The sequence below is a fragment of the Oncorhynchus nerka genome, linkage group LG24, assembly GCF_034236695.1.
Source record: "Oncorhynchus nerka isolate Pitt River linkage group LG24, Oner_Uvic_2.0, whole genome shotgun sequence".
In the NCBI taxonomy this organism is placed as follows: Eukaryota; Metazoa; Chordata; class Actinopteri; order Salmoniformes; family Salmonidae; genus Oncorhynchus; species Oncorhynchus nerka.
In genome coordinates this window covers 91,099,626-91,120,967 of record NC_088419.1, presented here as the reverse complement: position 1 = coordinate 91,120,967, position 21,342 = coordinate 91,099,626, and the positions used below count along the sequence as shown (strand labels likewise).

The window sequence follows — 21,342 nt, the reverse complement described above, 5'->3', positions numbered from 1 at the left end:
TTCCATCTCTCTGCTGACGGTCTTCCCTCCTTGGTTCCATCTCTCTGCTGACGGTCTTCCCTCCTTGGTTCCATCTCTCTGCTGACGGTCTTCCCTCCTTGGTTCCATCTCTCTGCTGACGGTCTTCGTTCCATCTCTCTGCTGACGGTCTTCGTTCCATCTCTCTGCTGACGGTCTTCGTTCCATCTCTCTGCTGACGGTCTTCGTTCCATCTCTCTGCTGACGGTCTTCGTTCCATCTCTCTGCTGACTGTCTTCCCTCCTTGGTTCCATCTCTCTGCTGACGGTCTTCGTTACATCTCTCTGCTGACGGTCTTCGTTACATCTCTCTGCTGACGGTCTTCGTTACATCTCTCTGCTGACGGTCTTCGTTACATCTCTCTGCTGACGGTCTTCGTTACATCTCTCTGCTGACGGTCTTCGTTACATCTCTCTGCTGACGGTCTTCGTTACATCTCTCTGCTGACGGTCTTCGTTACATCTCTCTGCTGACGGTCTTCGTTCCATCTCTGCTGACGGTCTTCGTTCCATCTCTCTGCTGACGGTCTTCGTTCCATCTCTCTGCTGACTGTCTTCCCTCCTTGGTTCCATCTCTCTGCTGATGGTCTTCCCTCCTTGGTTCCATCTCTCTGCTGACGGTCTTCCCTCCTTGGTTCCATCTCTCTGCTGACGGTCTTCCCTCCTTGGTTCCATCTCTCTGCTGACGGTCTTCCCTCCTTGGTTCCATCTCTCTGCTGACGGTCTTCGTTCCATCTCTCTGCTGACGGTCTTCGTTCCATCTCTCTGCTGACGGTCTTCCCTCCTTCGTTCCATTTCTCTGCTGACGGTCTTCGTTCCATCTCTCTGCTGACGGTCTTCCCTCCTTCGTTCCATCTCTCTGCTGGCGGTCTTCGTTCCATCTCTCTGCTGGCGGTCTTCGTTCCATCTCTCTGCTGGCGGTCTTCGTTCCATCTCTCTGCTGACGGTCTTCGTTCCATCTCTCTGCTGACGGTCTTCCCTCCTTCGTTCCATCTCTCTGCTGACGGTCTTCCCTCCTTCGTTCCATCTCTCTGCTGGCGGTCTTCCCTCCTTCGTTCCATGTCTCTGCTGACTGTCTTCGTTCCATCTCTCTGCTGACTGTCTTCCCTCCTTGGTTCCATCTCTCTGCTGACGGTCTTCGTTCCATCGTTCCATCTCTCTGCTGACGGTCTTCGTTCCATCGTTCCATCTCTCTGCTGACGGTCTTCCCTCCATCGTTCCATCTCTCTGCTGGCGGTCTTCGTTCCATCTCTCTGCTGGCGGTCTTCGTTCCATCTCTCTGCTGGCGGTCTTCGTTCCATCTCTCTGCTGACGGTCTTCGTTCCATCTCTCTGCTGACGGTCTTCCCTCCTTCGTTCCATCTCTCTGCTGACGGTCTTCCCTACTTCGTTCCATCTCTCTGCTGGCGGTCTTCGTTCCATCTCTCTGCTGACGGTCTTCCCTCCTTGGTTCCATCTCTCCATCCAGAGGGTTTAATAGGAGCATCTAAGGCCATCAACCGCATTGCTCGCCCCCGTCATCAGAGGAATGGTTTTGTTTCAGAAAGTCGTTTCTAGATATCGTTCTCTCCTGATTGATGGCGTATTGTACACATGGCGGCTAGTTCTATTGGCAGGATCTTCCCAAGGCTTTGGCAAAAAGTTGAAAGAGGTATGGTTAAATGGTTAAGATAGCGATACCCATCTATTTCTGGCTGGGCTGGGAGAGCGGGTGTAGTACCACTAGAAGCAGCAGCATACCTCTGGTTTGTGGGGGTGGCTGTGTCCCTGGGCCCAGATGCTTGGTGTAATATCGTCCCTGTGTTTCTCTGGTCATTCGTCCTTGTTGAGGCTGCTTGTTGCTTCTCGTCCGGGTTTAAGTTTGAAGATGAAAAGGAGCATCACGTGTTTTCTGATTTTAAAGTTACCCTCTGTGTGCATCTGTCTTCTAACACAGGGCAATATTTTAGACCAGTCCCAGTCTGCTGTTCATTACCTGCTCCCATTTCATAGTCTTTCTCTGTGTCCAAACTCTCCTGCTATTTGAGGAATGCCGTTTCCTGGAGTTCTCTTTCTTCTCTTGTGTGTTTGGAGCTGCACCTGGTTTATGAGTTTTGTGTCCGGCTTCCAGACGGTGTTGTTGTTCTCCGCAGAATTGAGGAGCTATTTTTCTGGTTGGATCTGGATGTTGTTGTAATAAAATCAGTACTGCATTAATACTTAGCTGCATGCTGAAGAGACAGCTGAGAATACTGTCTGTTACTGTGTGAGTTGTCTACAGTCAAAAGGAACTAAGGAATTATGACAAAAGGTTTTGGCCTCCAGAATACATCCAAGACAGGACAGACAGAAAGACCCCTTTTTTCTTCGAGCATTATCTGGTGTAGGGAAGGTCACTCCTGGAGAGTTGGAAATCTGCTGCCTCTCTATGTAAAATCATCCTGCTGCCTCGCTCTGTTGGTTTCTATGGTAATCCTGCTGCCTCCGTCCTGTTCCCCCACCTCAATATCTGACTGCTGTTTCCATCTGTGTGCTTGCCTCTCTCATCTGGGAGCCTGGCTTCCTCTTCTTTCTTTGTTATTGGATGGCCGGGCAGAGTTGTCTGGGATGGGGCCGGGCAGAGGTGTCTGGGAGGGGGCCGGGCAGAGGTGTCTGGGAGGGGCCGGGCGGAGGGGGCCGGGAGGGGGCCGGGAGGAGGCCGGGCGGAGGTGTCTGGGAGGGCCGGGCGGAGGTGTCTGGGAGGGGGCCGGGCGGAGGTGGCGGGGGAGGGGGCCGGGCGGAGGTGGCGGGCGGAGGGGGCCGGGCGGAGGGGGCGGGCGGAGGTGGCGGGCGGAGGGGGCCGGGCGGAGGTGTCTGGGAGGGGGCCGGGCGGAGGTGGCGGGCGGAGTGGGCCGCGCAGGGGTGTCTGGGAGTGGGCCCCCTGGGAGTGGGCCGGGCAGGGGTGTCTGGGAGGGGGCCGGGCAGAGACAAAATCACCACTCTGATTTGAATTGAACCCTTACCTTGGCCGACCCATCAGACATTATGGCCCTTTATTAGGTCTGGAGTCTGCCATGCTTCGGCACACAGCCTACACAGTAACCAGACGTGCTCGTTCTCCTTTTCAATGGGATTGAGGCGGAGGCCATCACCATTACACTACAACAGCTGCCAGGGAGGCTAAAGATGGAACACGATTTGAATATTGCACTATGCAATTTGTTTGTCCTCGGTTTGATCAGATCCCCCCCCATCTGTTTAGTTAGCTTGTTTGCTAGATCACCATTTTGTTTAATGCAGCGTACTCCTTACTGTAGGGCAAGTTGATGCAACAATTGTCCCGTTTTGCCCGTGTGTGTGTTTCTATTTATAGAACAGTTGGTTCCTACTGTCTGCAGCCTGTCCCCTTGTCTTTCTGCATGTTATTTTCATCCCTTGGTTGATTTGAAATGCCTCGCATGTAATTACTCTGGGTAAATTTTTTTAAATTTAAAAGCCACGCCTTGGCGTTTCACTGGTCCACTACTTTCTTTTCACCGCCAAACCCACAGCTGGTGGGCGTGGTCATCTGACCATAGCACCGCTGGTGGGCGTGGTCATCTGACCATGGCACCGCTGGTGGGCGTGGTCATCTGACCATGGCACCGCTGGTGGGCGTGGTCATCTGACCATGGCACCGCTGGTGGGCGTGGTCATCTGACCATGGCACCGCTGGTGGGCGTGGTCATCTGACCATGGCACCGCTGGTGGGCGTGGTCATCTGACCATGGCACCGCTGGTGGGCGTGGTCATCTGACCATGGCACCGCTGGTGGGCGTGGTCATCTGACCATGGCACCGCTGGTGGGCGTGGTCATCTGAAGTTGAAACTTTGGATCTTCCAGCAAGACAATAACTGCAAGCACACATCAAAATACACAAAGAAATACAAATCTACATTTTGCATTGTCCATCTGTCTCCGGACTTGAAGCCATTGAACACCTGTGGTTTGAATTGGAATAGGGAACCCCCCCCCAGCCCTTCAATTAGGGTTTGTGTGTATGTGCTTATGTAAACAGCAGGCTATAGGGACTTCCATTCATGCATGTGATCCCCAACCGTCCTGCAGCCCTTACTTCAGCCCTACTGGGGTTTACAGAGGAGCTCTCCTCTCTCCCTTCCCGGGGCTCGGCTTAGAGGAGCTCTCCTCTCTCCCTTCCCGGGGCTCGGCTTAGAGGAGCTCTCCTCTCTCCCTTCCCGGGGCTCGGCTTAGAGGAGCTCTCCTCTCTCCCTTCCCGGGGCTCGGCTTACAGAGGAGCTCTCCTCTCTCCCTGGACTTTCCCAACTTTCCTAATGCTGGTTGGTTGGAGGTTGTCATTGTTTTAAAGTGACAGTTCCCCCTTCAGCTGCCTAACCGCAAAACATTCTAAACTTCCTCGTTCCCTCTCTCTAAACCCCACTTCCCCGGCCTGTCAGGTTAAAAACAAGACACATTTTGTGTTGCTCAATCAGTCTCGGCAGAGCAGAGGTCATGTTCCTCTCGAGACTCCATAACAAGTAGCCAATAAACTTACTGTGAGAGGAGATAGGCTGTCTTTACCATCAGTCATCTTTGGGAACAGCGTTGTCAGAAAAACAACCATTTTTTTCTGTCAATTAATTTTCAAATGTTACTGTTTCTAGTCCTCGTGTTTCATTCAGTAGTTGAAGTAACTGTTACTGTTTCTAGTCCTCGTGTTTCATTCAGTAGTTGAAGTAACTGTTACTGTTGATAGTCCTCGTGTTTCATTCAGTAGTTGAAGTAACTGTTACTGTTTCTAGTCCTCGTGTTTCATTCAGTAGTTGAAGTAACTGTTACTGTTTCTAGTCCTCGTGTTTCATTCAGTAGCTGAAGTAACTGTTACTGTTTCTAGTCCTCGTGTTTCATTCAGTAGCTGAAGTAACTGTTACTGTTGATAATCCTCGTGTTTCATTCAGTAGTTGAAGTAAATGTTACTGTTGATAGTCCTCGTGTTTCATTCAGTAGTTGAAGTAACTGTTACTGTTGATAGTCCTCGTGTTTCATTCAGTAGTTGAAGTAACTGTTACTGTTGATAGTCCTCGTGTTTCATTCAGTAGCTGAAGTAACTGTTACTGTTTCTAGTTATTTCATTCAGTTGTTGAAGTAACTGTTACTGTTGATAGTCCTCGTGTTTCATTCAGTAGCTGAAGTAACTGTTACTGTTTCTAGTCCTCGTGTTTCATTCAGTTGTTGAAGTAACTGTTACTGTTTCTAGTCCTCGTGTTTCATTCAGTAGCTGAAGTAACTGTTACTGTTTCTAGTCCTCGTGTTTCATTCAGTAGTTGAAGTAACTGTTACAGTTGATAGTCCTCGTGTTTCATTCAGTAGCTGAAGTAACTGTTACTGTTTCTGGTCGTGTTTCATTCAGTAGCTGAAGTAACTGTTACTGTTTCTAGTCCTCGTGTTTCATTCAGTAGTTGAAGTAACTGTTACTGTTTCTAGTCGCGTTTCATTCAGTAGTTGAAGTAACTGTTACTGTTTCTAGTCGTGTTTCATTCAGTAGCTGAAGTAACTGTTACTGTTGATAGTCCTCGTGTTTCAAGCAGTAGTTGAAGTAACTGTTACTGTTTCTAGTCGCGTTTCATTCAGTAGTTGAAGTAACTGTTACTGTTTCTAGTCGTGTTTCATTCAGTAGCTGAAGTAACTGTTACTGTTGATAGTCCTCGTGTTTCATTCATTAGTTGAAGTAACTGTTACTGTTTCTAGTCGCGTTTCATTCAGTAGTTGAAGTAACTGTTACTGTTTCTAGTCGTGTTTCATTCAGTAGCTGAAGTAACTGTTACTGTTGATAGTCCTCGTGTTTCATTCAGTAGTTGAAGTAACTGTTACTGTTTATAGTCGTGTTTCATTCAGTAGTTGAAGTAACTGTTACTGTTGATAGTCCTCGTGTTTCATTCTGTAGTTGAAGTAACTGTTACTGTTTCTAGTCGTGTTTCATTCAGTAGCTGAAGTAACTGTTACTGTTTCTAGTCGTGTTTCATTCAGTAGTTGAAGTAACTGTTACTGTTGATAGTCCTCGTGTTTCATTCAGTAGCTGAAGTAACTGGACAGTTATGTGGAGTTTGTTCTTTGCCGTCGCGCCGTCATCACAGCGTCGCTGCATTAAGTATGTTGTTGCAGAATGGGTATCCGTTGGAAGACCATGCAGCTAGGTGTTGCGTCCTCCTTGCCTGTGTGTCTGACTAGATGTGTTACTATGACGACTAGTGTAGCATTGCTCAGGCCCTCCTATCACTAACAAGGATTTTTTTTTTGCACCATGTTTTCTAATGGCCGCCCACTAAAATATGAGATATTAGGCAGATTTGAGTAAATTCTTCTTGCTAATCCCAATAGATTGAACAGTCTTGTGGGCTGTAGACCTAATATATCTGACTACCACGGGTGGTTGCAAAAATACAATTGTAATGTAGGTGTATTGGCTATGTGACATTTACATTTCAAGTTCCAACTGTTTATTTAAATAACAGCGCTCACAGTTGACCGGGGTAACTCTAGCAGGGCAAACATTTTACGAACGGACTTGTAGGAAAGGTGGCATCCTATGACGGGTGCCACGTTGAAAGTCACTGAGCTCTTCAGTAACTGCCAATGTTTGTCTATGGAGATTGCATGGCGGCGTGCTTGATTTTATACACCGGTCAGTAACGGGTGTGGCTGAACTAGAAGAGTCCACTAATTTGAAGGTGTGTCCACATACTTTTGTGTGTGTATATTATATATATAATATATATATAATATATTTATATAATATATTTATATATATTATATATATATTATATATATATATATATATATATATATATATATATATATTAGTATTCACGTCAGGCAAAGAGAACGAGGACTCACAGTCCTTATCCCCCCCATTGTGGTTCAGTCCTGATATCCCCCTGGTCGTTACATTGTGGTTCAGTCCTGATATCCCCCTGGTCGTTACATTGTGGTTCAGTCCTGATATCCCCCTGGTCGTTACATTGTGGTTCAGTCCTGATATCCCCCTGGTCGTTACATTGTGGTTCAGTCCTGATATCCCCCTGGTCGTTACATTGTGGTTCAGTCCTGATATCCCCCTGGTCGTTACATTGTGGTTCAGTCCTGATATCCCCCTGGTCGTTACATTGATTTCTGTCCGTGTCAGAGTTTGTACCTGGTTTGTTGACATGTTTGAGAATTAAACATTAACCCAGCAATAAGTTAAGTACCTGCCTGCTGTGTGTGTGTGTGTGTGTGTGTGTGTGTGTGTGTGTGTGTGTGTGTGTGTGTGTGTGTGTGTGTTGTGTGTGTGTGTGTGTTGTGGGTGTGTGTGTGTGTTGGGGGTGTGTTGGGGGTGTGTGTGTGTTGGGGGTGTGTGTGTGTGTGTTGGGGGGTGTGTGTGTGTTGGGGGTGTGTGTGTGTGTTGGGGGTGTGTGTGTGTTGGGGGTGTGTGTGTGTTGGGGGTGTGGGTGTGTGTGTTGGGGGTGTGGGTGTGTGTGTTGGGTGTGTGTGTGTGTGGTGGGTGTGTGTGTGTTGGGGTGTGTGTGTGTGTGTGTGTGTGTGTGTGTGTGTGTTGGGGGGGGTGTGTGTGTGTGTTGGGGGGTGTGTGTGTGTTGGGGGGTGGTTGTGTGTTGGGCTGGGTGTGTGTGTGTTGGGCGGGTTGTGTGTGTGTGTGTTGGGGGTGTGTGTGTGTTGGGGGTGTGTGTGTGGGGGGTGTGTGTGTGTTGGGGGTGGTTGTGTGTTGGGGGGTGTGTGTGTTGGGGTGGGTGTGTTGGGGGTGGGTGTGTGTTGGGGGTGGGTGTGTGTTGGGGTGTGTGTGTGTGTGGGGTGTGTGTGTGGGGGGGGTGTGTACTGGTGGGTCTGTACTGGTGTGTGTGTGTGTGTGTGTGTGTGTGTGTGTAGTGGTGGGTGGGTGGGTCTACTGGTGTGTGTGTACTGGTGGGTGGGTGTGTGTGTGTACTGGTGGGTGGGTGGGTGTGTACTGGTGTGGGTGTGTACTGGTGTGGGTGTGTGTGTGTACTGGTGTGGTGGGTGGGTGTGTACTGGTGTGTACTGGTGGGTGGGTGTCTGTACTGGTGGGTGTGTAGTGGTGGGTGGGTGGGTCTACTGGTGTGTGTGTGTACTGGTGGGTGGGTGTGTACTGGTGGGTGGGTGTGTAGTGGTGTGTTTACTGGTGTGTGGGTGTGTAGTGGTGGGTGGGTGGGTGGGTGGGTCTACTGGTGTGTGTGTGTGTGTACTGGTGTTTGTGTGTACTGGTGTTTGTGTGTGTGTGTACTGGTGGGTGGGTGTGTAGTGGTGTGTTTACTGGTGTGTGGGTGTGTAGTGGTGGGTGGGTGGGTGGGTCTACTGGTGTGTGTGTACTGGTGTTTGTGTGTGTGTACTGGTGGGTGGGTGGGTGTGTGTGGGTATACTGGTGGGTGGGCGTGTCTTTGTGTGTGTGGCTGTGCTGGTGTGTGTGTGTGTGTGTGTTTACTGGTGTGTGTACTGGTGGGTGGGTGTGTACTGGTACGAGTGTACTGGTGTGTGTACTGGTGTGGGTGTACTGGTGTGTGTGTGTGTGTTTGTGCGACTGTACTGTACTGGTGGGTGTGTACTTTACTGGTGGGTAGGTGTGTGTGTGTGTGTGTATATACGTACTGGTGGGTATGTACTGGTGTGTGGGTGTGTACTGGTGGGTGTGTACGTACTGGTGTGTGGGTGTGTGTACGTACTGGTGTGGGTGTGTCCTGGTTGGTGTGTGTGTACTGGTGGACGGGTGTATACTGGTGAGTGTACTTGTGTGTACTGGTGGTTGTGTGTGTACTGGTGGTTGTGGGTGGGGTGTACTGGTGTGTGTGTGTACTGGTGGGTGGGTGGGTGTGTACTGGTGGGTGGGTGGGTGTGCATGTGTGTTTGTGTGTGTGTGTGTGTGTACTGGTGTGTGTGTGTGTGTACTGGTGGGTGTGTGTGTACTGGTGTGTGTGGGTGTTCACTGGTGGGTGGGTGTGTACTGGGGGTGTGTGTATTGGGGGGGTGTACTGTGTGGGTGTGTATGTCGGTGTGTGTGTACTTGGGTGTGGGGCTTTGTGTACTGGGGTGGGTGTGTGTGTACTGGGTGGTGTTTGTGTGTACTGTGGTGTGGGTGGGTGTATACTGGGGTGGGTGTGTATTGGGGTGTGGGTGGATGTGTACTGGGGGCTGTGTGTGTACTGGGGTATGGGTGTGTGTTCTGGGGGGGGGGTGTACTGTGGTGTGTGTGTGTGTGTGTGTACTGGGGTGTGTTTGAACCGGGGTGTGGGTACTGGGCTGTGTTTTAGTGTGTACTGGAGACTGCAGGAGCGGTAGAGATACTCTGAATGATCGGCTATGAAAATCCAACTGACATTTACTCCTGAGGTGCTGACTTGCTGCACTCTCCACAACTACTGTGATGATTATTATTTGACCCTGCTGGTCATTTATGAACATTGGAACATCTTGGCCATGTTCTGTTATAATCTCCACCCGGCACAGCCAGAAGAGGACTGTCCACCCCACATAGCCTGGTTCCTCTCTAGGTTTCTTCCTAGGTTCTGGCCTTTTCTATGGAGTTTTTCCTTGCCACTGTGCTTCTACACCTGCATTGCTTGCTGTTTGGGTTTTAGACTGGGTTTCTGTACAGCACTTTGAGATATCAGCTGATGTAAGAAGGGCTTTATAAATACATTTGATTTTGATTTGTGTACTGGAGGGAATGTGTGTACTGGGGTTGGGTGTGTGTGTGTGTACTGGGGTCTGCTTACTGGTGTGTACTTGTGTACGGAGGGGGTGGTGTGGGTGTACTGGGGGGTGGGTGTACTGGTGTGTGTGTGTGTGTGTGTGTATAGTGTACCACCTTGAATCAGTGTCTTCATCTTAGTGGGCAATTGTTATATCACGAATGTGCAATACATTGAAGATAATCTTTCTGCGATAATGAATTCTCCATTCCTTCCATCCCCATCAACACAACAGTGTGCCCAGCTCAGCTCAACCCCACTGAACAAAAAAATCAACGTAACATTGAACAATTTACTGAGTTACAGTTCATATAAAGGAAATCAGTCAATTGAAATCAATGCATTAGGCCCTAATCTATGGATTTCACATGACTGGGAATACAGATATGCATCTGTTGGTCACAGAAACCTTTTTTTTTTTTTAAAAGGTAGGGGTTTGGATCAGAAAACCAGACAGTATCTGGTGTGACCATCATTGTCCTCATGCAGCGTGACACATCTCCTTCGCATAGAGTTGATCAGGCTGTTGATTGTGGCCTGTGGAATGTTGCCCCACTTCCTCTTCAACGGCTGTGAGACGTAGCTGGATATTGGTGGCAACTGGAACACGCTGTCGAAAACACGTCGATCCAGAGCATCCCGAACATGCTCAGTGGTTGACAGGTCTGGTGAGTGTGCAGGCCATGGAAGAAGTGGGTTTATTTTCAGCTTCCAGGATTTGTGTACAGATGCGACAAAGGATCGTTCATTTATCATGCTGAAACGTGAGGTGATGGCGGCAGGTTAAACGGCTTGAGGATCTCCTCACGGTATCACTGTGCATTCAAATGGCCTTCCATAAAATACAATTGTGTTCGTTGTCCGTTGCTTATGCCTGCCCATACCATAACCCCACCATAGGGCACTCTGGTCACTACGTTGACATCCGCAAACCGCTCGCCCACAGAACACCATAAAACAGTCAGGATCTAGTGTGACCATCATTTGCCTCATGCAGCACTACACATCTCCTTCCCATAGAGTTGATCAGGCTGTTGATTGTGGCCTGTGGAATGTTGTCCCACTCCTCTTCAATGGCTTTGAGAAGTTGCTGGATATTGGCAGGAACTAGAACACGCTGTTGTATACGTCGCTCCAGAGCATCCCAAACATGCTCAACGGGTGACATGTCTGGTGAGTATGCAGGCCATGGAAGAACTGGGACATTTTCAGCTTCCAGGAATTGTGTACAGATCCTTGTGACATGGGGTCGTGCATTATCATGCTGAAACATGAGGTGATTGCAGCAGATGAATGGCACAACAATGGGCCTCAGGATCTCGTCACTGTATCTCTCTGCATTCAAATTGCCATTGATAAAATGAAATAGTGTTCATTGTCCATAGCTTATGCCTGCCCATACCATAACCCCACCATGGGGCACTCTGGTCACAACGTTGACATCAGCAAACCGCTCGCCCACTTGACGCCATACACGCTGTCTGCCATCTGCCCGGTACAGTTGAAAACAGGAATCATCCATGAAGAGGACACTTCTCCAGTGTACCAGTTGCCATTCAAGGTTAACATTTGCCCATTGAAGTCGGTTACGATGCTGAACTGCAGTCAGGTCAAGACACTGGTGAGGACGAGGAGCACCCAGATGAGCTTCCCTGAGACGGTTTCTGACAGTTTGTGCAGAAATTCTTCGGTTGTGCAAACCCACGTTGTCATCAGCTGTTCAGGTGTCTGGTCTCAGACGAATCCAGCAGGTGAAGCAGCCAGATGTGTAGGTACTGGGTTGGCGTGGTTACACATGGTCTGCAGTTGTGAGGCTGGTTGGACGTACTGCCACATTCTCTAAAATGCCGTAGGAGAAGCGGCTTATAGTAGAGAAATGAATATCTAATTATCTGGCAATAGCTCTAGTGGACATTCCTGCAGTCAGCATGCCAATTGCACACTCAACTTGAGGCATCTGTGGCATTGTGTTGTCAACGTAATGTGACACAACTTCACATTTTAGGGTGGCCTTTTTTCGTCCGCAGCACAATGTGCACCTGTGTAATGATCATGCTGTTTAATCAGCTTCTTGATATGCCACACCTGTCAGGTGGATGAATTATCTTGGCAAAGGAGAAATGCTCACTAACTGGGATGTAAACATATTTGTGCACAGAATTTGAGAGAAATGTGGCGTTCAAATTTTTTTCAGTATAGATTATGAAAAGTTACCTTCCAGGCTTTTTATTCCTAGCATTACCATTCTCACTAGTTTACTCCAATTAAGGGAGGGGTGGTAGGGTAAGGAAGAGGGGTGGTAGGGTAAGGAAGAGGGGTGGTAGGGTAAGGAAGAGGGGTGGTAGGGCAAGGAAGAGGGGTGGTAGGGCAAGGAAGAGGGGTGGTAGGGTAAGGAAGATGTTTATGTATACATGCATACATACATTTCTGCTATTTATATATATATATATATATATATTGTAGAATAATAGTGAAGACGTCAAAACTATGAAATAACACACATTTCAGGTATGAGTCTGTGACATTACTGAGGGGAAATCCAGTCCAAACCAAGTGGTGCTGTACAGTAGCTATCTAAGAGGATGCAGCGGCCCGATGAATGGCTTGATTCTCTTGTGTGTAAAATATTAGTGTATCATGGTTGTAGCTGGAAGAGAGAAGGCAATGACGCCATCTCCCGCTTGTGTTCTTTATTTTTAATTTTACACTCATCCGTGTCTCTTAAAACCAACACTAACCGACGTTACTGCAACTTATTTTCATGTTCTTGTCTTGAATCAGTTACATTTCTGTCAGTCAATGAACCAAGTGCTTATCAAGATGGTTACTGACATGTCTCCTCTTCTCCCTTTCTCCAGTCTGTCAGAGTAAAGACATCCGTAACAACGTGACCAACCTGCAGCTGTTAGAGAACTGCACGGTGATCGAGGGCCACTTGAAGATCCTCCTCATGTTCAAGACTGAGGACTTTAGGGGAATCCGCTACCCTAAGCTGACTGTGGTCACCGACTTCCTCCTCCTGTTCAGGGTCTACGGTCTGGAATCCCTCAGCGACCTGTTCCCCAACCTGACGGTGATCCGAGGCAACAACCTGTTCTTCAACTACGCCCTGGTTCTGTTTGAGATGGTGCACCTGAAGGAGTTGGGGCTCCACAGCCTCATGAACATCACTAGAGGTGCCGTGAGGTTGGAGAAGAACCCGGACCTCTGCTACCTCTCTACCCTGGACTGGTCCAAGATTCTGGACACGGTGGAGGACAACTACATCGTGTCCAATAAGAACAACCAGGAGTGTGGGGACGTGTGTCCTGGCACGGCCCAGGGGAAGACCACCTGCTCACAGACCACCATCAACGGGCAATTTGGAGAGCGCTGCTGGACTCAGAACCACTGCCAGAGAAGTAAGTCTTTTTTTAAACATTTTTTAGTTTCTCCGTCTGGTAAAGAACACACAATACAGAGTACTGAATAGATATGTTGATATCTCAAACATTTAGTAGCCCCACTCTGTTCTTCTTTCGGTTCCATTCCTGATACCATATGTTCAGTTGGCATAATGTGAATCTGTGAAGGTGCATGCCGGTGTGCTTGGCATTTTCATCCAATTGAATCCGTGTTATCCTTGTCGACTTGTAGATTGATATCAGGTTATATATTGTTACCTATAGGAGAACTTGGACTCTGCCTCTGGATGTCTTGACTTCTCCTCTGATGTCATTTCACCTCGTGTAAAGCAGGAAGTCGTCTCTGGAGCTGTCTGTCTGTTTAGGTTTCAGGGTGGATGAGAGAGCGGCAGACAGTCGACTATGGACGAGAGATTTCATTCGGATGAATCATGTTCATAACAGCGAGGGAACGTTGTTCTTTCTATAGTACGCCACGGGTTATGCCGACTCCCCATCTGAGATGAGAGGAGGGGAGGGGGATACCTAGTTTGCAATTTAAAGTTATCAGGCAGACTATCATTGGATGGTGAAAATGCATTTGATGTGGAAAGGTGCAGCCTGGGCGCTCCTCTGCTGTCATCCCCTCTCTTCTCAGTGTGACGGATCAGTGTGTGTGTGTGTGTGTGCGCGAGTCAGTTTATATGACGGATCAGTGTGTGTGAGTCAGTTTATATGATGGATCAGTGTGTGTGTGTATGAGTCAGTTTATATGATGGATCAGTGTGTGTGTGTGTGTGTATGAGTCAGTTTATATGATGGATCAGTGTGTGTGTGTCAGTTTATATGATGGATCAGTGTGTGTGTGTGTGTGTCAGTTTATATGATGGATCAGTGTGTGTGTCAGTTTATATGATGGATCAGTGTGTGTGTCAGTTTATATGACGGATCTGTGTGTGTGTGTGTGAGTCAGTTTATATGACGGATCGGTGTGTGTGTGTGAGTCAGTTTATATGACGGATCGGTGTGTGTGTGTGTGTGTGTGAGTCAGTTTATATGACGGATCGGTGTGTGTGTGTGTGTGAGTCAGTTTATATGACGGATTGGTGTGTGTGTGTGTGTATGAGTCAGTTTATATGACGGATCGGTGTGTGTGTGTATGAGTCAGTTTATATGACGGATCGGTGTGTGTGTGTGTGTGTGTGTCAGTTTGTTCGTGTGTCTGTAAGAATCAGTTTTATTTTTACACTGCTGCTACTCGCTGTTTGTCTATGCGTAGTCACTTTACCCCTACCTACATGCACAAAAAGACTAACCTGTACACCCGCACATTGACTCGGTACCGGGTACCCCTTGTATATATCCTCGTTATTGTTATTTTATTGTGTTACTTATACTTCAGTAAATGTTTTTTGTTGTTTTGTTTTTAAACGTTATTGTTGGTTAAGGGCTTGTAAGTAAGCATTTCACGGTAAGGTGTGCTTGGTACACCTGTTGTATTCAGTGCATGTGACAAATAGGGTAGATTTGAGTTCACTCAACTAGTATCTGTCTGTTGGAACACAGGCTAGTTCACTCAACTAGTATCTGTCTGTTGGAACACAGGCTAGTTCACTCAACTAGTATCTGTCTGTTGGAACACAGGCTAGTTCACTCAACTAGTATCTGTCTGTTGGAACACAGGCTAGTTCACTCAACTAGTATCTGTCTGTTGGAACACAGGCTAGTTCACTCAACTAGTATCTGTCTGTTGGAACACAAGCTAGTTCACTCAACTAGTATCTGTCTGTTGGAACACAGGCTAGTTCACTCAACTACTATCTGTCTGTTGGAACACAGGCTAGTTCACTCAACTAGTATCTGTCTGTTGGAACACAAGCTAGTTCACTCAACTAGTATCTGTCTGTTGGAACACAGGCTAGTTCACTCAACTAGTATCTGCTATTAATGATAGCTCATACTTTATTTTTGAAATATGCTGTTAAAAAAATATCACAACATGTAAAGTATGACACAGGGTCTTAAAAAGAGACCTTTACTCTCCAGAGGGAAGCTGCTATAGAGGGATTCTAGCTAGCGTAGTGGCTAATGAGTGAACAAATGACAGGGAGAGATGTAGGCAGGGAGAGAGTAGGGCTGGGAAATGCCAGGGACCTCACCATACCATATTATCATCATACCATATTATCACCATACCATATTATCACCATACCATATTATAACCATACCATATTATAACCATACCATATTATCATCATACCATATTATCACCATACCATATTATCACCATACCATATTATCACCATACTGAGGGACCTCACCATACCATATTATCATCATACCATATTATCATCATACCATATTATCACCATACCATATTATCAACATACCATATTATCACCATACCATATTATCATCATACCATATTATCACCATACTGAGGGACCTCACCATACCATATTATCATCATACCATATTATCACCATACCATATTATCACCATACCATATTACCACCATACCATATTATCACCATACTGAGGGACCTCACCATACCATATTACCACCATACCATATTACCACCATAACATATTACCACCATACCATATTATCATCATACCATATTATCACCATACCATATTACCACCATACCATATTATCACCATACTGAGGGACCTCACCATACCATATTACCACCATACCATATTATCACCATACTGAGGGACCTCACCATACCATATTACCACCATACCATATTACCACCATACCATATTACCCATACCATATTACCACCATACCATATTATCACCATACCATATTATCACCATACTGAGGGACCATACCATATTACCACCATAACATATTACCACCGTACCATATTATCACCGTACCATATTACCACCATAACATATTACCACCATAACATATTACCACCATACCATATTATCACCATACCATATTACCACCATACCATATTACCACCATACCATATTATCACCATACTGAGGGACCATACCATATTATCACCATACCATATTATCACCATACTGAGGGACCTCACCATACCATATTATCACCATACCATATTACCACCATACCATATTATCACCATACCATATTATCACCATACTGAGGGACCTCACCATACCATATTACCACCGTACCATATTATCACCATACTGAGGGACCATACCATATTATCACCATACTGAGGGACCATACCATATTATCACCATACTGAGGGACCATACCATATTATCACCATACTGAGGGACCGTACCATATTATCACCATACTGAGGGACCATACCATATTACCACCATACCATATTATCACCATACTGAGGGACCATACCATACCATATTATCACCATACTGAGGGACCATACCATATTACCAACATACCATATTATCACCATACTGAGAGACCATACCATATTATCACCATACCATATTATCACCATACTGAGAGACCTCACCATACCATATTATCACCATACCATATTATCACCATACTGAGAGACCATACCATATTACCACCATACCATATTACCACCATACTGAGAGACCTCACCATACCATATTTTCACCATACTGAGGGACCATACCATATTATCACCATACCATATTATCACCATACTGAGAGACCATACCATATTACCACCATACCATATTATCACCATACTGAGAGACCATACCATATTACCACCATACCATATTATCACCATACTGAGGGACCTCACCATACCATATTACCACCATACTGAGAGACCATACCATATTACCACCATACCATATTTTCACCATACTGAGGGACCATACCATATTATCACCATACCATATTACCACCATACTGAGGGACCTCACCATACCATATTACCACCATACCATATTACCACCATACTGAGGGACCTCACCATACCATATTACCACCATGCCATATTTTCACCATACTGAGGGACCTCACCATACCATATTACCACCATACCATATTTTCACCATACTGAGGGACCATACCATATTATCACCATACCATATTACCACCATACTGAGGGACCTCACCATACCATATTACCACCATACCATATTACCACCATACTGAGGGACCTCACCATACCATATTACCACCATGCCATATTTTCACCATACTGAGGGACCTCACCATACCTTATTATCACCGTACCATATTATCACCATACTGAGGGACCTCACCATACCATATTACCACCATACTGAGAGACCATACCATATTACCACCATGCCATATTATCACCATACTGAGGGACCTCGCCATACCATATTACCATGGTGATAATATGGTATGGTGATAATATGGTATGGTCTCTCAGTATGGTGATAATATGGTATGGTGATAATATGGTATGGTCCCTCAGTATGGTGATAATATGGTATGGTCCCTCAGTATGGTGATAATATGGTATGGTCTCTCAGTATGGTGATAATATGGTATGGTGATAATATGGTATGGTCTCTCAGTATGGTGATAATATGGTACATATTGAGGGTGGTGATAATATGGTATGGTCCCTCAGTATGGTGATAATATGGTATGGTCCCTCAGTATGGTGATAATATGGTATGGTATCTCAGTATGGTGATAATATGGTATGGTGATAATATGGTATGGTCTCTCAGTATGGTGATAATATGGTACATATTATCACCATGCTGAGAGACCATACCATATTATCACCATACTGAGGGACCATACCATATTATCACCATACTGAGGGACCATACCATATTATCACCATACCATATTATCACCATACCATATTATCACCATACTGAGAGACCATACCATATTATCACCGTACCATATTATCACCATACTGAGGTATTGGTATGTATTGTGACCGTACCATATTATCACCATACTGAGGTATTGGTATGTATTGTGACCGTACCATATTATCACAATACTGAGGTATTGGTATGTATTGTGACCGTACCATATTATCACCATACTGAGGTATTGGTATGTATTGTGACCGTACCATATTATCACCATACTGAGGTATTGGTATGTATTGTGACCGTACCATATTATCACCATACTGAGGTATTGGTATGTATTGTGACCGTACCATATTATCACCATACTGAGGTATTGGTATGTATTGTGACCGTACCATATTATCACCATACTGAGGTATTGGTATGTATTGTGACCGTACCATATTATCACCATACTGAGGTATTGGTATGTATTGTGACCGTACCATATTATCACCATACTGAGGTATTGGTATGTATTGTGACCGTACCATATTATCACCATACTGATATTATCACCATACTGAGGTATTGGTATGTATTGTGACTCTCACAAATCTACTGCATATGTATTGCGATTTGATGATGCAAACATATTGGTCACTATATGTCTGTTGCAAAGAGGTGAGAGAACCATGAGAACATGAGTTTTGATCATTCAGGGAAATCAATGTTCTGGAAACAGTTTCTCTATTTTAAAAGATGGGGAAAACAAGCTATTAGAAAACAAGCTATTAGAAAACAAGCTATGAATATATTACCTACAGTAGCAAAAAAAACGATGAAAAAAATAGATACTTTGAGTCAAATGTCGAAATAATATCATCCCCAAAAATATATTGTGATGTGTAACTATCAATTTTTGCCCCCCATCACTAGTAGAGGGGTGTTTCTGGCTAGGGAAAGGGCAGCGTCACTAGTAGAGAGTGGTGCCCCTGGCTAGGGAAAGGGCAGCGTCACTAGTAGAGAGTGGCGTCCCTGGCTAGGGAGAGGGCAGCGTCACTATGAGAGAGTGGTGTCCCTGGCTAGGGAGAGGGCAGCGTCACTATGAGAGAGTGGTGTCCCTGGCTAGGGAGAGTGCAGCGTCACTATGAGAGAGTGGTGTCCCTGGCTAGGGAGAGGGCAGTGTCACTAGTAGAGAGTGGTGTCCCTGGCTAGGGAGAGGGCAGCGTCACTATGAGAGAGTGGCGTCCCTGGCTAGGGAAAGGGCAGCGTCACTAGTAGAGAGTGGTGTCCCTGGCTAGGGAAAGGGCAGCGTCACTAGTAGAGAGTGGCGTCCCTGGCTAGGGAGAGGGCAGCGTCACTATGAGAGAGTGGTGTCCCTGGCTAGGGAGAGTGCAGCGTCACTATGAGAGAGTGGTGTCCCTGGCTAGGGAGAGGGCAGTGCCACTAGTAGAGAGTGGTGTCCCTGGCTAGGGAGAGGGCAGCGTCACTATGAGAGAGTGGCGTCCCTGGCTAGGGAAAGGGCAGCGTCACTAGTAGAGAGTGGTGTCCCTGGCTAGGGAAAGGGCAGCGTCACTAGTAGAGAGTGGCGTCCCTGGCTAGGGAGAGGGCAGCGTCACTATGAGAGAGTGGTGTCCCTGGCTAGGGAGAGTGCAGCGTCACTATGAGAGAGTGGTGTCCCTGGCTAGGGAGAGGGCAGTGTCACTAGTAGAGAGTGGTGTCCCTGGCTAGGGAGAGGGCAGCGTCACTATGAGAGAGTGGCGTCCCTGGCTAGGGAAAGGGCAGCGTCACTAGTAGAGAGTGGTGTCCCTGGCTAGGGAAAGGGCAGCGTCACTAGTAGAGAGTGGTGTCCCTGGCTAGGGAGAGTGCAGCGTCACTAGTAGAGAGTGGTGTCCCTGGCTAGGGAAAGGGCAGCGTCACTAGTAGAGAGTGGTGTCCCTGGCTAGGGAAAGGGCAGCGTCACTAGTAGAGAGTGGTGTCCCTGGCTAGGGAAAGGGCAGCGTCACTAGTAGAGAGTGGCGTCCCTGGCTAGGGAGAGGGCAGCGTCACTATGAGAGAGTGGTGTCCCTGGCTAGGGAGAGTGCAGCGTCCCTATGAGAGAGTGGTGTCCCTGGCTAGGGAAAGGGCAGCGTCACTAGTAGAGAGTGGTGTCCCTGGCTAGGGAAAGGGCAGCGTCACTAGTAGAGAGTGGCGTCCCTGGCTAGGGAGAGGGCAGCGTCACTATGAGAGAGTGGTGTCCCTGGCTAGGGAGAGGGCAGCGTCACTATGAGAGAGTGGTGTCCCTGGCTAGGGAGAGTGCAGCGTCACTATGAGAGAGTGGTGTCCCTGGCTAGGGAGAGGGCAGTGTCACTAGTAGAGAGTGGTGTCCTTGGCTAGGGAGAGGGCAGCGTCACTAGTAGAGAGTGGTGTCCCTGGCTAGGGAGAGGGCAGCGTCACTATGAGAGAGTGGCGTCCCTGGCTAGGGAAAGGGCAGCGTCACTATGAGAGAGTGGCGTCCCTGGCTAGGGAAAGGGCAGCGTCACTATGAGAGAGTGGCGTCCCTGGCTAGGGAAAGGGCAGCGTCACTAGTAGAGAGTGGTGTCCCTGGCTAGGGAAAGGGCAGCGTCACTATGAGAGAGTGGTGTCCCTGGCTAGGGAGAGGGCAGCGTCACTAGTAGAGAGTGGTGTCCCTGGCTAGGGAAAGGGCAGCGTCCCTAGTAGAGAGTGGTGTCCCTGGCTAGGGAAAGGGCAGCGTCACTAGTAGAGAGTGGTGTCCCTGGCTAGGGAGAGGGCAGCGTCACTAGTAGAGAGTGGTGTCCCTGGCTAGGGAGAGGGCAGCGTCACTAGTAGAGAGTGGTGTCCCTGGCTAGGGAAAGGGCAGCGTCACTAGTAGAGAGTGGTGTCCCTGGCTAGGGAAAGGGCAGCAGCAGTCTACTCCCCATCATGTGATGGGCACTAGTTTAGTCAAGCGGTGTACGGTAACGCTGGAGCCATTTCTAAAACATTATGCAATGCCTCTCGCATGTACAGCGAGGTGTGTGTGTGACAGTGTGTCTCCTCAGCCAAGGAGAGAGCTCCTGTTCCCTCCTTTCATCTGACACGTGTTATATCTACCCCTCCACCATTGCCCAAGCCCCCTCCACATTTCCTGCATTATGTCCTCTACCGCTCTGGAGCAGTACTAGACGAGTTTGTCTTTGACTCCTGAAAGGCACCTCATGTAACTAATGGAGGACGGGGTGTTATTTACTTGCGTGGTTGCGCAATGTACCAACAGTTATGCACACATACGGCTCGTCTCTCTGTCTCTCTCTGTCTGTCGCTGTCTCTCTCTCGCTGTCTCTCTCTCTCGCTGTCTCTCTCTCTCGCTGTCTCTCTCTCTCGCTGTCTCTCTTGCGGTCTCTCTCTCGCTCTCTCGTACTATCTTTAATTAGAGTGAATGAAGACTTCCACACGTGGAGGTACAGTACATTAGATGGAGCTTTAAACTTAATGGCTGATTGGAAACTCTGTAGT

The 21,342-nt window shown here is 47.3% G+C and overlaps 1 protein-coding gene across 1 annotated transcript in view; it reads left to right on the top strand.

Moving 5' to 3' along the window:
• The window catches only part of LOC115123186 (insulin receptor-like), a 183,405-nt gene that overhangs the window by 26,561 nt on the left and 135,502 nt on the right, over positions 1–21,342 (top strand). The window contains exon 2 of the mRNA XM_065009309.1: positions 12,586–13,128. Coding sequence (XP_064865381.1) covers positions 12,586–13,128 — 543 coding nt within the window. The remainder of the gene's footprint in view (positions 1–12,585; positions 13,129–21,342) is intronic.